Source organism: Monopterus albus, unplaced genomic scaffold (assembly GCF_001952655.1).
Source record: "Monopterus albus unplaced genomic scaffold, M_albus_1.0 scaffold47.1, whole genome shotgun sequence".
Classification (NCBI taxonomy): domain Eukaryota; kingdom Metazoa; phylum Chordata; class Actinopteri; order Synbranchiformes; family Synbranchidae; genus Monopterus; species Monopterus albus.
Window position 1 is genome coordinate 1665364 of NW_018127927.1, and position 15435 is coordinate 1680798.

Sequence of the window (15435 nt, forward strand, 5' to 3'; positions counted from 1 at the left end):
TTTTTTTTTTTTTTTTTTTTTTTTTTTTTTTTTTTTTTTTATAACTTCAATTAGAAAAAATATGCAGATTTTTGAAAGTGTATTTTTACTGTAAATAGGCATCTTCACAATTATGATGGATAATTGATGATGACATTAATTATTTAAATAATGTTTTTATTGCCAAAATTAAACGCATGATGCTGTCCAAAGGTTGGTTGGCAGCTCTCTTAGAACCAAGCAATTAGAATTGAACAATCTACTGAAGCAGAGATTGGAGTACTTAATGCACATTTCCAAATGCAGAAATTATGTAGATGATATCAAACAAAGTCAGCTCTTCTCTCTTACTATTAAACAACAGGAAAAAGGCAGGGCTATTCCTGCCATCAAATTCATGGAGAAAAGGGTGGTCACATCCCAATCCGAGGTAGTGGGGGGTCTTTACATACTTTAGTTTCAATTTATATATCTCAGAAGCTCAGGAGACAGGGCTAAATTACAACAAGCTTTTTCACAATATGCATCTCCCCATCACTGTCTGATGACAAGAAAAAATAGACAAGCAGCTAAAAGCAATTAAAACTACAAACAAGTCATTCCCCTGGTGGATGGGATACCTGCAAAATTATATGCATTGATATGGGACATTCTAGGTCAGTACTGGCTGGATTCCATTGACATTGCTATTCAAAGGGACATTTCCTCTTGGATTTGAACCAGCACTTTACAGTTATAGCCAAATCAGGTAACAACCCAATGGAATGCACCAATTACTGGCCAGTTTCTCTCAATAATGCCCATTTAAAATGATATGTTTAAGTACTACTGGCCACCAGGCTATAAATGGTAATGAGTAAACTAATTAACCCATTACCCAACACAATTCTTGAAGAAGCCACTAGCTTTAGGCAAACACAATCCCTCCGAACAGTGGCCTTCTATGTCTGGATGTGGAGAAAGCCTTTGATAGCCTAGAGTAGAAATACCTTTGGCTAATGCTTTTGGAATGTAATTTTGGCCCTAAATTTATACAAATGCTGCAAGCCCTGTACTGTAATTTACTTGTCTGAATAAGTATCAAAGATACCTTTTCAGAGACTTTCAGAGTATTTAAGGACTCATGCCAAGGGTGCCCACTGTTTAATTTCTCAGCGGAACCACAGCTAATCCATAGCAGTCCAGCAATAATTCCTATCAAATTGGGACACACCACACATTCTATATCAATCTAAGCAGACAACACCTTATTGTTCTTATTTATTGTGAAGTACTCCCTTCCTAATGCAATACAGATCTTAGAAGATGGGAAACTGTCAGGCTTTAAAATCAATTATTCAAATCTGCTTTGATGCTAATAAATGTAGCCTCAACAAGGTAGACATCCCTTCTAACATCCTGGTCATAGACCAGGTGACCTAAGTACATAGCGATCTAGATCCCTTGGTAGTGATAAAGATGAATATTCTACCTCACATAAACTTTATAGCTTCTGTGATACTGCTGCTCCCCCCTACTAAATACTTGTCTAAGTTAAATACTATGTTATGGTCATACAGTATGTATGGAATGTGAAAAAAATTGAGAATTAAGTGGTCAGTCTTACAAAGAAGCAAAAGCGATGGGGAAGCTCTCCCAACTTCAAATTGTACCACTGGGCATTTACCCTGTGAGCCTGCAGTCAGTGGTTTCAGGAAGGGCACAATCCAGCATGGGTGCAAATAGAAGAAGATCTGGTGATGCCTATGAGACTGAAATATTTTTTTATTCTTTGGTATTTCTCATAGGAAAAGCTCCCAGAAATACAGACCTATGATGACATTACAAATTTGCAAGGCAGTTGAAAGACATGTAGGATATAATACCAAGTTCTACAGGTCCTCCCCAGTTTGGAGAAATTTCACTATAATCTCAGGTGGTAAACCCTTTATCCAGGATGACCGGGCAGAGAAAGGAACCAGGGTTCTGGGTGACCTCAATGGGACAGACACCTTAATCATCTTTGAAGAATGTCTGGCATGGTTCAGTTTTGATAAACACACACTGTTCATGTATTTTAGACTGAGATCTGCCTTAAAAACCCTTAAAGTCGAGTGGGGCAATAAACTTCTTGTCCACCCACTGGTCATATGGACTCGGTAAGCACAGAGCCATACTGTATCTTTTATGTACAACAAACTTGTATCATATTCTATCACAGGGATCCGAGAATGGGAATGGTCTATGTCCAGCCTCTACAGGAAAATAAACTTGGACAAGGTTTGGTCAAATTGCATAATAGCCATAATAACTCCAATCAAAAATTTATTCGTATTAAGTTCTGCCACGGGGCCTATGTGATACCCTAGCAGAGATACTGGATGGGTCTGAGCCCCAGCCCAGTCTGTACATCTTGTCCCCTGGGCACTCTGGGCACCTTGGTCCACATGGAATGGGTCTCTTAAAAGGTACAGTGCTTTTGGGAAGAGACAATACAAGCTATCTCTACCCTGACAAAGGTGAACTTCTCAGTGGACCCAGCACTTCATCTTCTTAATAATTCTTCTGGTCAAAGGTCAAAGTGTTTATTTGTCATATGCACAGTTAGGAAACATGTTTCCCTGTACAATGAAATTCTTACTTTGTCGTCCACATGAATGCCACAAAATACAAATGAAATATAAAGTAAACAAATAAGTAACACAAAATCTAAGGCACTTTAAGCAGCAATGGAACTATTGCTTTCCAAAGCAACTCTTAAAGTATGGCTAGTCAGCAGCCAAAAAACCTTTTGCTCAATCCTGGATTCTTCCACACAATTTGACAGCATAGACATGGCATATCACATTATTAGAGATTCTAGATCAGAAACATTTGGCTGCTAGGATAAATGCATCCTCTCCTGAAACAGTGTTGGAAAGAGAGGCTCACTTGTAAGTTGGGTTCAGTTTAGTTCAAGATCTTTCAGTTCCTGTGTTGTTTTATCCTATTAAAATTCAATAAAGTTTGAACAACAACAATTAATAAAATAAAATAATGTTTGCCCAAAAGAACTGAGAGATGCCGTCAGTGAATGATGACAACAAGCAATATTGGCCTCCACCGAAGAGCAAGCTCCATAAATTTCTTACTGACCGTTTTGTCGGTAGTTGCATAGTCAGAGAATGGACATGAATCAGATCTAGGAGCAAAAAAGGTTGGATTTGAAAAAATCAGATTTGATTTGTTGACACATCCATGAAAAGATTAGATCCGAATCACTTGAAGAAAAAAAATTGATTTGAGTTGCTCCAGCATATAATATAAACATAGCCTGTTAAGCCACTTTAGGATGTAGGCACAGAGTGCCATGGCCTCCAACAGATTCCCAAAACTAAATATGTTGTGAGTTTGCTAAGCTCTGAATGACTATAATGTAACACAGAGTACATATAGACAACTGTTTGATTTGCAAAGTGACCTTTACCCATTACTCAAACTCTTGCAATGGGCTTTAAATACAAACATGGTTAACATTAATGGTTGTTTTATTCATCACACTTATAATCCACACAGATGGCTACACTACAGATGATATCGTATTCTTCTGGCAAGGAGGAGACAATGCTGTGACGGGAGTTGACAAGTTAGAGTTACCTCAGTTCTCTATTGTGGACATCCGCTTGGTGTCGAGGGAGGTCCGGTTTACTACTGGTAAGGCTGTCACGAAAAGACCTTTAAACCTATAGCTCTATAAACACCTCTGCTACTATGTCCCAACTGTGAGTTTTGTGAGGGGGTCATCAGTAATATGTCATTGTCACTGTGGGCAATACTATACCATTAAATTTGGGTCACGCAGAAAGACAGTTTCCTTTTCAGAGCAGCAGATTATAGGGGGTCATTTCCACATATAAAAGGTGAACTGATATGCAAAAAATAAAGTGCAGGTTGAGTCACAAACCAGTCTTTGTTTCCAATAAAGAAAAAAACTGAGGTTATTCACAGATGTAATTCATCAGTAGAATTTCTATTAGAATGACTTTGATTTAAAAAACAAAGCACAATAAATGTCCAGGAACATTTTTAAAGCATCAGTACTTTACTTAGGATATCTATTTACATAGTTTCCTGTCTTGATGCTAACTAAGCTGAGCTAAGCTAACTCCCTGTCTGTAACTTCATATTTAGTACACAAGACAATACAGTGGTATCAATCTTCTCATTTAGCTCTCAGCAAGAAATTGAATTTGTGTATTCCTAAAATGGTGCACTATTCAGTAAAGTGTCTGAGTAGTTCTTCTATTGCTGATTGTGTTAAATTGAAAGCTAACTACTCCCTAAATTGTTACACAAGAATTTCTGGATTTACAGCATATATATACATGTATTAAAAAACAATGCATCATGGATTTTGCAAAGTGATTCATTGGTAACAAAAAAAGAAAGGAAAAAAAGAAAAACTTGAATGTACCAGTAATCTTTTTTCAGTTTACTCCAGCTTCCTTGCAAGCAGTTGCTCCACAGATATAATTCTCATGTTTCAGTTTAATGAACTCTATGAACATTTGTTGCAACCAGTATTCCGCAAAGTACTTTGGGAGAGCTAAGGCATTTGTCTCAGACTTGATGAAGTATGTATGGTAAGTATTGATTCATTAAAAGATTTACAAGAATCTGGAGATGATGAGGTCATTCATCATTGTGTGTTCCCCATAGCAAATAGCCTTTTAGATTAAAACCATCATGCTTATCTCAAGCCTTTTTTCTTTGGTGACAAATTGGACATAAAACTGTAGATAGAATACATAAAACAGAATTTAACTATTATTTAGAGCAATTTGTATAGTTTCCAAGCTCATAAATATCTCACTAGAGCTGAAGGAGAACAGCCCAGCCTTGATGTTTATATTGTTTTTGGCATCAGCGTTGTATTGTTGTGGTTGTTTAAACTAAAGTGCAATCAAAAGACCAATTAATGCCTTGGCACAACCAGGTGATATATATACCTCCAAAATGTACAATGAAATGACTCGTATACTGTTTATTTTCCTTCTTCTTTAAGTGCAAGGGCATGGGTTGCCATTATGTGCCTCTAAAATGCCCTTTTGGTAATGTTCAGAGGACAGAGAAAAGTGCAAAAGAAAAGCAGAGCTGCTCTCTGTGACAATTCTCAGAGGGATACTGGAGATGCCTGCTGAGATAGGGGGTTGCAGAAAAATCTGCCGTGTTTGCAACTTTGTGCCATGTTTAATTGGAATTGAACTTGTCCCTGGAAAGGAATCCATCGCTTTGGGGAAATTAAGTGCTCCATCTGAACAAATAGAGAAATGACTACCCTGCACGTTGTCAAAGTGCAGACTTTGGGACTCTTAAGTTCTGCTAACATTTCCTCTTTCTCTTCTGTTTTCACTCTTGTCCTTTTCTAAAATATACTCCTTCCTTTCTCGTCACAGGTTCATATCCAAGACTTTCACTGAGTTTCAGGATTAAGAGGAACATTGGATATTTCATCCTGCAGACATATATGCCCTCCATCCTGATCACCATCCTCTCCTGGGTATCCTTCTGGATCAATTATGATGCCTCTGCAGCTCGGGTGGCCCTGGGTAAGACACAGCCACAGCTGCATTATTAAACTTCTAACTGTTCCCATTAGAATCCACTGATCATCACAGGAACTAGCAGTGTAAGCGCATGAAAACTGCCAATATTATTTTGATTTAGGGAAGAAAAACATTGTCAGTGCTTCAGTTTTCTGAATTACCAAATAAATACATCTCTGTTGCTACCATGTGATGATCCTCAAAAGTCAACTAGTGCTGTGTGAACACTGAAAGTAGAAATACTGATGTACATGTTAAAAATATGAAGTGATGACATGCTTACTCATAATACAGTAAATGTCACCCAGTTGCTTTAAAGTAGTACACAGAGCATCACAATATCTATTAAGACTTACAGTATAATTGGTAATGATGTTATTGACATTTGTCAAACTAACATTGGAATTATTATGTGTTCTGATGTTGTTACGAAGAAACTCTCATACTCATATTTCTGACACTGTGAAAGCACTGTGAAACAGTAGTACAACATCATATAAACTTTACTGAACAGTTTTGACCAGAGCACAATCCCAGTCTCCTAGAACAATGAACAATGACTCTATTTGTGATGATTTAGAAAAGAAATGAGCTGTTACTATAAAACCAGTTTAACTTAAACAAATTTCTCAAACTGGTATTAGTGATGTATGTTGAACTGTTTTCTTCACTGTTACGACATGCTGAAATAGCAGGCTGCAATATAACCTTTCTAGATCATCTTTGTGTGTTTGATATTAGCACTGTTGACTTGATCACTTAATAATAAAACTACAAATTCTATTACAGATAAAAGTCACTTTTGGCTTTTCCTGTTTAGGAGTTGCCACAGTGAATCGTCACACTGACGACTCGCATGTTGACATTTGGCACGTGTTTTACGCTGGATGCCCTTCTGGACGCAACCCTGACTCGAACCCGGGCCGCAGCGGCAAGAGCGCTGCGCCTTAACCACTAGGCTACCAGGAACGGCTACAGATAAAATACAGATACTGCTACATAATGTGTATCTTTACTTTTAATTTTAGATACTAGGGATATTTGTAATTTCATAATATCACAATAGAAAAATATCTCAATAATGTTGTGGGACTATGACAGTATCTTTGTTATTATAACTGCATGTTGGTCGTACAAATTGAAACTGACTAAGCTGATGCTTCATGTCAACTTTCAGAGCTTTTGTGTGGCAGCATTTCAGTTTTCCCATTTCAACAACTGACACGGGCAGAAAAGAAACCAACAAAAGCTGAACAATTTGCAAATGCTGTTGAGTGAAGGAAATACTTAGTTTAGGACTGAGACAATTCTGGATATGTCTTATACAAACAGTTGGGACTTTGCGCAAAACCTTTACAGAGATAGGCAAGCAAACTGGACACACATATGCAAAACCAATCACTCAGTAACTACTGTCGTGGCTAGAATGTGATACCGACAAATCCTCCCAATTTAAGTAGTCATTTAATATTACAATTATTCTGAACAGAGTAGTAGTTGAATAGGTAATCTGGTAGTTAGGGAACAGAGAACAGAATCACTCCTCCTGAAACGGGACAGGTCAGGTACAGTATTAAATAAGAAGATTATCACAGCGCCAGTCAGTCTTGGTCACAGGGTCCCCCTGGCCGGCCGGGTCCAAGCTCTCACTCACAACTGCTGCACCATCCTGTCTGTCAAAAACAGGAAACATCTTGGCCAACTTATATAAGCTCATTGTTCCTCTCATGTGGATTTAAAAATGAACCTATAAACACTATTCTATTACATAATCCATATTAACATGTAACTTAAACCACTACACTACCTTTTAAGTCTTTTCTCTTTAAAAAGTAGACCACGATGATAAAAAAAAATAAAAACACCTCCAGTAAAGCACACATCTCACCATTATGTGGTTTATCCTATGTTGGCGTCAGCTGGGCTAGTAGCCTACTGAGGACCCGACCACCAAACAGAGAAATTTAAACCTGCTGAGGGGTTACTATAACAGTGATGTTCTACTGTGAGTGTGACTTATTTTATTTACAAGATCCTGCTAATGGAATTATATATATATATATATACAGTATATATAAAATCTCTTAAAAAGACTATTACTGACTGCTGCGTTATTGCTTATAGACATTATACAAAAACTGCTGATTTATTATTTACTAAAGAGCATTTTTTTCATATTTTTTCTCTTTTTTAAATAAATATACCATGACTTTTTGGTATCGTACCAGAATCGTAAGATTCTGTATATTTTGCTGGTAGTGTCAATGTGAAGGTGAAATACAGTATAATGTCTGTGTATCTGATGATGAATCCTCTCTGTGTGTGTATGTGTGTGTGTGTGTGTGTGTGTGTGTGTGTGTGTGTTGCTGTACTCAGGTGTGACAACGGTGCTCACCATGACAACAATTAACACCCACCTTAGGGAGACTCTCCCAAAGATTCCGTATGTGAAAGCCATCGACGTCTACCTCATGGGCTGTTTTGTGTTTGTGTTCCTGGCCCTGCTTGAATATGCCTTTGTAAATTATGTGTTCTTTGGCCGGGGCCCTGCGCAACAGAAAAAAATCAATGAGAGGCTGAACAAAGCCAACAACGAGCGCACAAGATATGAAGAGAAGCGCCTGAGGGAACAGGTTTGCATCTTCGTCTGCTGCCTCTCTTTTATTCTGCTTCTTTGTATCAGTCAGGGTTTAAGTACAAAACAACTATGTTAATATAAGATTTCTGACCATAGTCACTTTATCCAAAGACACGCATACAGCATTCCCTTAAGTAATATTCCACAAGCATACTGACACCACCATAGCCCAAAATGCATTCACCAACCATCATCCATTGCTTCTCCCTCAAGCACTGACTGTTTTTTATTGAGCATAGCCTTTTTCATTGAGATAGCAATTCATCTAGCTCAACAGTGGTGTACACATTCTCATTTCTTATTTAGGCTGTTGTCTCTGTTTATGCTGTAGGCTTCATCCACTCTTACTCTTCTACCTTGTGTCTTAACATGTTTTTTCTAACCTAATTAGACAAAACCTCAAAACACAGGATGAAACAGCACTGGCAATTTAACAATTAGACAATGACAGATGCTGAAATGGTCAGACTGAATGAAGCCCCCTCCCTGTTTTTTGTGTGTGAAGTACTAAATGCTATGCTTATTCAAAGTTGTTCATGTTAACTTTGTCCTATGCATTGTGTAATTCTTAGAAAATGTGCTTATTTACCAGTTTCTTATAGTCGTTTTAATGTTCTCTTCATTTTTCTTTCACATTGCAAGGACTCCATTTCCGTGCCGTTTCAAACCAACACCTTCAGGTCATTTACACAGCGAAGAAATCTGTATCTCGAGGAACAAAGAAAAGTTGGGGTACATGTATTTAGAAATCATATCAGCTATAGGTCAGAGTCTCACAATAAAGTCAGATGACTAAGATTGTTCACATTGTTTACTTTTGACTTTTATTAGTGAAGAATCACTAATAGATGTCTGTTTAAAAAACACTTTAACTATTTATTTTGCATGCAAGAAATGTCATTCCATATCATCCCTACATTTTGCTTTAGCTTAACAGCTTGGGTGATGGGCAGTGGGGTTAATGTAAGTTTCATTACTGGGAGAATCTGGGGCTACTGCTTGACATTTCAGCCCTCACTGACTCTCAGTGTCTTTGCCCCTCTCCTTGTAGGTGGATGCTTATGGAAATATCCTCCTCACCACGCTGGAGATGAACAACGAAGTGATGCCTTCTGACGTGGGGAGCAGCGTAAGTGACTCTCGGAATTCAGTCATGTCCTTCGACAGCTCCGGGGTCCAATTCAGGAAGCCCATGGCGCCTAGAGATGGCTTCAGCCACCACTCGCTGGATCGGAGCGCCATGCGAAGCCGGGCCAACTGTCGGCTACGACGACGCTCCTCTAAGCTGAAGTTGAAAATCCCAAACCTTTCAGATGTTAGCACCATTGACAAGTGGTCCCGGGTCATTTTCCCTATCACCTTTGGATTTTTCAACCTAATCTACTGGTTGTACTATGTGAATTGATGTGCATCCCACTAGGAATCATGGGCCATATTTTGAGAGCACATTAAATTGGCTTTGATACAGTTCAAAAATATGTATACACATATACAAGTTGAACATATGTATATGCATATTTCTATATACTATATTTATATATACACGTGTGAAATCTGAAGGACATTTCTGCTGTAAAAAGTATTAATAGGATGACTTGAATGTTTAAGAATAATTGTGATAGAAGAATTTCAAGGCTTTGAGTTTCTTTTTCCTCCTGAAACAAACAAACAAACAAACACGAGCTCCCACCAGGGGTTTTTGGAACTAAAGACTGCATGATATTTTTGCTAAAAAACAAAACAAAACATAACAAATTAAAAAAAAAAAGAAAGTTAAAGCTCTTGAGAAAGAAAAGATGTCTCAGAGTCCCACTGACTTTTTATTGCTACTATTGTTATCAGAATCCTCTACTGCAGCTCATGAAATCAGTGGTGGCTTGTTTGTTCAGGCATCAGCTGAGTGAGATCCTTGACACCCCCTCCCCCCTCACCCAGCCCCTGCTCTCCTCACCCAACCAATGCTCTTACAAACCCTCCCATCACCCATGGATAACATGCACGGAAATCTCCGGTTCTACTATGTACAGCAACCTTGTTTGGATTATGTGTTGTTCCTTGGGGTTTTTGAAGTGATATTGTTCTCTTTATCAGACATCAGCTCTGGCCTAATGGTCCCCATTAGAGGAGCTGTATAGATGGGATGCTTGACTGCCGCATTCTTGCCCAGAGTCAATGCAAACTTGTATTCCTTTCTCTTCTCATGTTATTTTTAGAAAAAAAAAACATCCTGGGGTAGGGAGGGGGTCTTTTTCATTATGGTTAAAAACAAATGCTGATTGTTGTAGATATGATTTTGTCTTGAAAAATACTGTGATTTCAGAAAGTGTCAGAACATGTTCTAGAGCTAGGGCATTATGCGATAAAAGAGTCAAAAGGTATGCATTACTCATTTTGATTGAAAAAAAACATTCTATACATTTTGTCATTCAGTATTCTCATGAAAGTATACTTGTACTGTTTCTTTCCTCCAATTGAGTGATTCACATGCTCTTTAGATGCAGAGTTCATTGATGTCATATACTGCTTTGTGTTTTCTAAAGAAAATAGGGGATCGCTTTTGTGATTTGGCTGAAATTGTTCCCCAGTGAAGATGTGAGAACATGTGTATTCAAAAGAGTCAACATGTCTACCCACAGTTTGACCTGCTGCCATTTAGTATCAAGTATTCCTTTATTTGTTGAGCATTTCTTCAGTGTGGGAGTTGCAGTTTCTGAAGGCAGGATTATTTGATTAGGATAGTAATGGTCAGCCCGAGGGAGAAAGGATTCAGTATTTCACCCTCAGACTCAATCAGTGTCATACCATAAATGCTCCAAACACCAAGGATCAGAAACATCAGCTTAATCAGGAATCACACAATGATCCTTGGGGAGAAAAGGGTTTGGTAAATAGCCATGAAGTAAAATGACACCCAAAAGGCCTATAATCCATATCACTTTGTTTTGCTAAAACACACACATACACTACATCCCCAAAGGGAAAACCCTGCTTTTTTTCTTTTTTTGGGATATCACACTATTTATAGGTTTCAGCATCCAAATCAAGTTAGTTTAGTGCAACCACCAAAAAAGGTTAAAATGATAACCTTTAGAAATTAGAGCATCAGATGGCTGAGACAGACAGTGGATATTGGTGAGAAGATAGGAATGAGCAAAAAACAAAATTAACAAAATATCCTCCCTTGCCTGTTTAGTTTTAGCTGAAGTGCAGATCAGCATCTTTCTCCATGTCATCTTCATTTTAGGCACTAACAGGTTCTACCAGGACCAACAAGCTCTGAGCAGAACCTATAACCAGATCCACCACAGGGTCCCTTATCAGGAAAGAGATTGGCTCATTAGAATAGGAGCACAGTGTGGCCCTGAGAAATAAAAAAGAGCAGTAAAATTGTCATATACTATATACAAACACACAGGGAAAGGAGGAAGATGAAAGGGCTGCAGAGTAACAAGATGAAGATGGCAAAGCATCAGCTGATTATCAGAAATATCCACTCCTCTCTGGAGTGTAGGGTTGTATGCATAAGATGTCTTCAAAAGGGAAGACTGATGAGAAACCAGTTTGTATCAGTAAGTCCAAATGAAGTTTGTACGGTGACATGGCTTGAGTTTAGTGTTTCCTTTGGTTTGGATCTTATGCATCACTGACATATACTGTAGAAGCAATTTGGGGGGTGGGGGGGGGTTACCTTTAAATATCCAGTAATCCATAAAAATATAAAGAAAGATAGTGAGAATAACGGAAAGACACACTGAGCTGAGTGTTACGTTTGTGTCTGCAGTGAACAATCACTATTTAAGGATACATGTTAAATGTGAAATTAGCAGCAACTATTTTGAGGTTCTAGGTTAAAATTTTACCATCTCCATTCTGATGCAGGGTCTGTTGTGTTACATTTTCAGTATTATACTCTTAAGTGGCTAGTAAGCTGATTTACTGCATGTGAATGCATATATTCAGACTTTTTCAATAGTTACCAAATGGGAGATTGAAATGCAATGAACTGGAAACAGTAGCATTAGTTGTTTCAACATGCAGTCATTTACACCTTGGTTAAGTATCCGTACCAATTTTAAAAGAGTAGCCTACCCCACCAGTTTAGCATTACACTCCTATAGCATTGTGACACTCACAGTGGAAAAAAATATCAAAATTAATGCTGCAGAATCAGACATAGTCTTCTTTTGTTCCATTCATTTGTTCTCTTTGTCAAAATATGGTGCCTTTATTACCCACAATGCAACTTGACCACCTATAGTTCGGTCAGAGATTCAGGTGTATAATGCCAGTAGTGGCTAATGTAGCCTTGAGCTGCTAGACTCAAGCAGAGAGGAAAAGCAGGCTATGGAGGTTTAGTTAGCCCTCTTCTTTCAGACTCCACTCCCAGATTTTGTTTCCATTTTCAAGTTTGTAGTCTTCAGATCTAACTGATGCTGACTCAAGTGACATCACATGAGGCAATTTATCAGATCTTGGGCAACTCCTTTTGGAGCCAGAACAAGCATGATAAGCTGGTTTTTTGTCACATATGCAGTAGTACTTTCAGTAGTATTAAAATAGTAAAGAAATATAAAATGAGAGGAATATTTATTTATTTGTTTTGCATGTCAACAATAAAGTCAAAATGTTGAGATATGCTCCATCTACGCATTACCGACAGACAAACTCTGATATGTAAAATCAGTGGAGTTCCCCTTTAACTCATATATCAATATGGTATGTATGCTGCAATTTTAGCTTATAAAACCATGGTCAATTCTCATTTGAGACCCTCTTTCCACCAGTGGATTTTTGCAACCAGCTAGAAAGCAGACTTTCAGTGCGTTCACACAGTATCAATAACTTTATGGTTGGTATAAGGGTATGTGAAGTTAGATGTAGATAGAAGCATCTGAATCAGGAGTATTCAGGCACTTTCAATGGCAAAGTGCCTGAATGTGCATAATCACATTCATATTTCAGGTGGCCATATCCTTTAGATTCTTTATTTTTATTTTTTTTTGTGTCATTTCATCCTGGTCTGCATACTAACAGCTTGTGAAATGGTTTGAAGGCAATATAAAGGATATTTGCAAAGTATTAAGAATATTAGGCCAGAGGATACCAGCAGTTCCACTGGCAGCAGAGCAGGTATTGGTTGTAAATATATTGAATTTACGTCTTACTTTAGCTAAATCGGAGGATCGTGTTCAGTCAGAAAGAAAACTAATCCACCTACTCTGTGGTTCAAATGAAATGCACTTACAACACATTTTGTAACCTAGACTAACACAAGTATCAAATTATTTTTTAATTTGATTTATTCCCAGTAATTAATATAAACACGAGATAGTTGATACATATCTTTAATGAATTCCAAACACACACAGAGGAGACACACTAGCAGCCCTTGCATTGTCACACTAAATACAGTATATTCACCAGTCATTTCACTCAGAACATGCATTATTGTACCAGCTTTCTAGACATGAAATCAGCACATTCACCCCAAAAGCTGTGAGGATCTTCTGTTCTATGCTTTTACTTTAGGATATTTGCTTATACAAGAGAGGAAAAACATTTCTTTAGACACATATGTTCAAGGGGTAGAGGAGGAGAAAAAAGTGTTTAACTGATTTCAATGTGAATTTTCTTGCCTCTAGTGTATATGTGTAATTACATGTGAATTGTACTGTAAATATGATATCTTTCACTTAATAGTTCTTAATGCATGAACAAAAACATGGCGGTTCATAATACCAGCTAGCCTCACTGTTAATGGCATGGACAGCTTCTCTAGCATTGGCATACTTCTGCAAACGAAACCTAAAAAAAAAAAAGAAACATGAAAAATACATGGTGTGAACAAAGTAATGGAGAAATCAACACAAAGCCCTCTCACAGTGAAGGAGTTTCTGGTGGCTTTGAGTTTGTATTGTCTACCTGTTCCCCCAAGAACAAGACTATTGCCATTGCTGTGGAAGATTCCAGAAAATTACAGTAATAGCTTGATTCAGTGTCAGCTAATGGGATGGTGCCTTCTTGAATGAAATCCACTAGTTACCATATCTGATTTGCAGGAAATTTCAGTAGTATACCCGTACCATTTACCTCAGCCATCAACAAATCACTCAGCAGTCCATGAATTTACAAAGATAATTAAGGGCATGATTTTCTAGCTGGCTTATAGCAGTTAGTATGGCGCCAGATCGATGACTGTAGTCTTTGGCACTGAAAAATAAAGTTTGGCATTGAAACCAAAACCGTAACTGAAAAATCAAAGCCATAACTGAAAAAGCAAACATTTACTTTGAAGCATTTTTATTGAAAGAAAAAAACTGATGGGCATTAAAAAGTATTAATACTGGGAAAATGAAAATCTCTAAATTTTTGTTAATGTAAGTTTTTTCCAATGCCAAAGGTGTTTTTCCAGTTTCACTTCTCTGTCACTGTCTTGCTGTGGAGGGGAGGGCTTTGAGGGGCAGGGCCAAGGAGAGTGTGATTTGCATACTCTGGTTGAGAACCATGAGGAGAGGACAGCTCTCTCCCCTGAGCTGCTGTTTGTATCGAGGCTTTTGTCTGCCAACTATGGCTGTATAGTTACTGCACTGCCTTCCCCGAATTCAGCTCTCAAACTGCTGTGTGTTTCTCTCTACTTGTGTCTTTACTCACAGAACTGAGATACATTATAGCTCACTTTTAACTAACGTTATGCTGGTGTGGCAGAGATCTGCTGCAGCAAGTGCTCATGTTAGCTACAATATATATGTACTGTATATTATTGGATATATTGAATATTGATTTCTTGAAATACAGTCAGTTTCTACTTGTCCACCCAAGCTTGAGCAAAGTAGTGTAGGATTTCCTTACCATATGCAACACTGTTTGACATCTGTATGATACAAAATTTAGGTCAGTCTTGGACAAAAGAATGTATATGCAGTTATTAAGTATGTAAATCTCAGTATATTATCTTTACATACAAGATATATTCAAGTTACTGACTATTAATTTCTTGAAAATTTAAACAGTAGTTTGACTTAAGTAATACTTTTAGCTTTTCCACTCAGGTTTATATGGGGGGAAATGTAAAATGTCTATTTAAAGATTTGCACAGATATAAAGAAGGTTTCACAAATATGAAACTGTGTTTCAAACTCAATACTCTCCTTGGCTGATTGGTGACTCTAAATTGCCTGTAGCAGTGAGTGTAAGTGTGTGTGGTTGCTTGTCTACAGTGGGTACGGAAAGTATTCAGACCCCCTTAAATTTGTC

The 15435-nt window shown here is 37.8% G+C and overlaps 1 protein-coding gene across 3 annotated transcripts in view; it reads left to right on the forward strand.

Moving 5' to 3' along the window:
• Positions 1 to 12925, forward strand: part of gabrb4 (gamma-aminobutyric acid type A receptor subunit beta4) — a 66313-nt gene extending 53388 nt beyond the window's left edge. For 2 of the 3 annotated variants that reach the window (XM_020600501.1, XM_020600503.1), the window contains 5 exons: positions 3514 to 3651; positions 5394 to 5546; positions 7920 to 8176; positions 8824 to 8913; positions 9233 to 12925. In XM_020600501.1, coding sequence (XP_020456157.1) covers positions 3514 to 3651; positions 5394 to 5546; positions 7920 to 8176; positions 8824 to 8913; positions 9233 to 9586 — 992 coding nt within the window. In that variant the 3' untranslated portion in view covers positions 9587 to 12925. The remainder of the gene's footprint in view (positions 1 to 3513; positions 3652 to 5393; positions 5547 to 7919; positions 8177 to 8823; positions 8914 to 9232) is intronic. The other variant, XM_020600502.1, reaches the window with a different exon arrangement.
• Positions 12926 to 15435: the final 2510 nt, after the last annotated feature.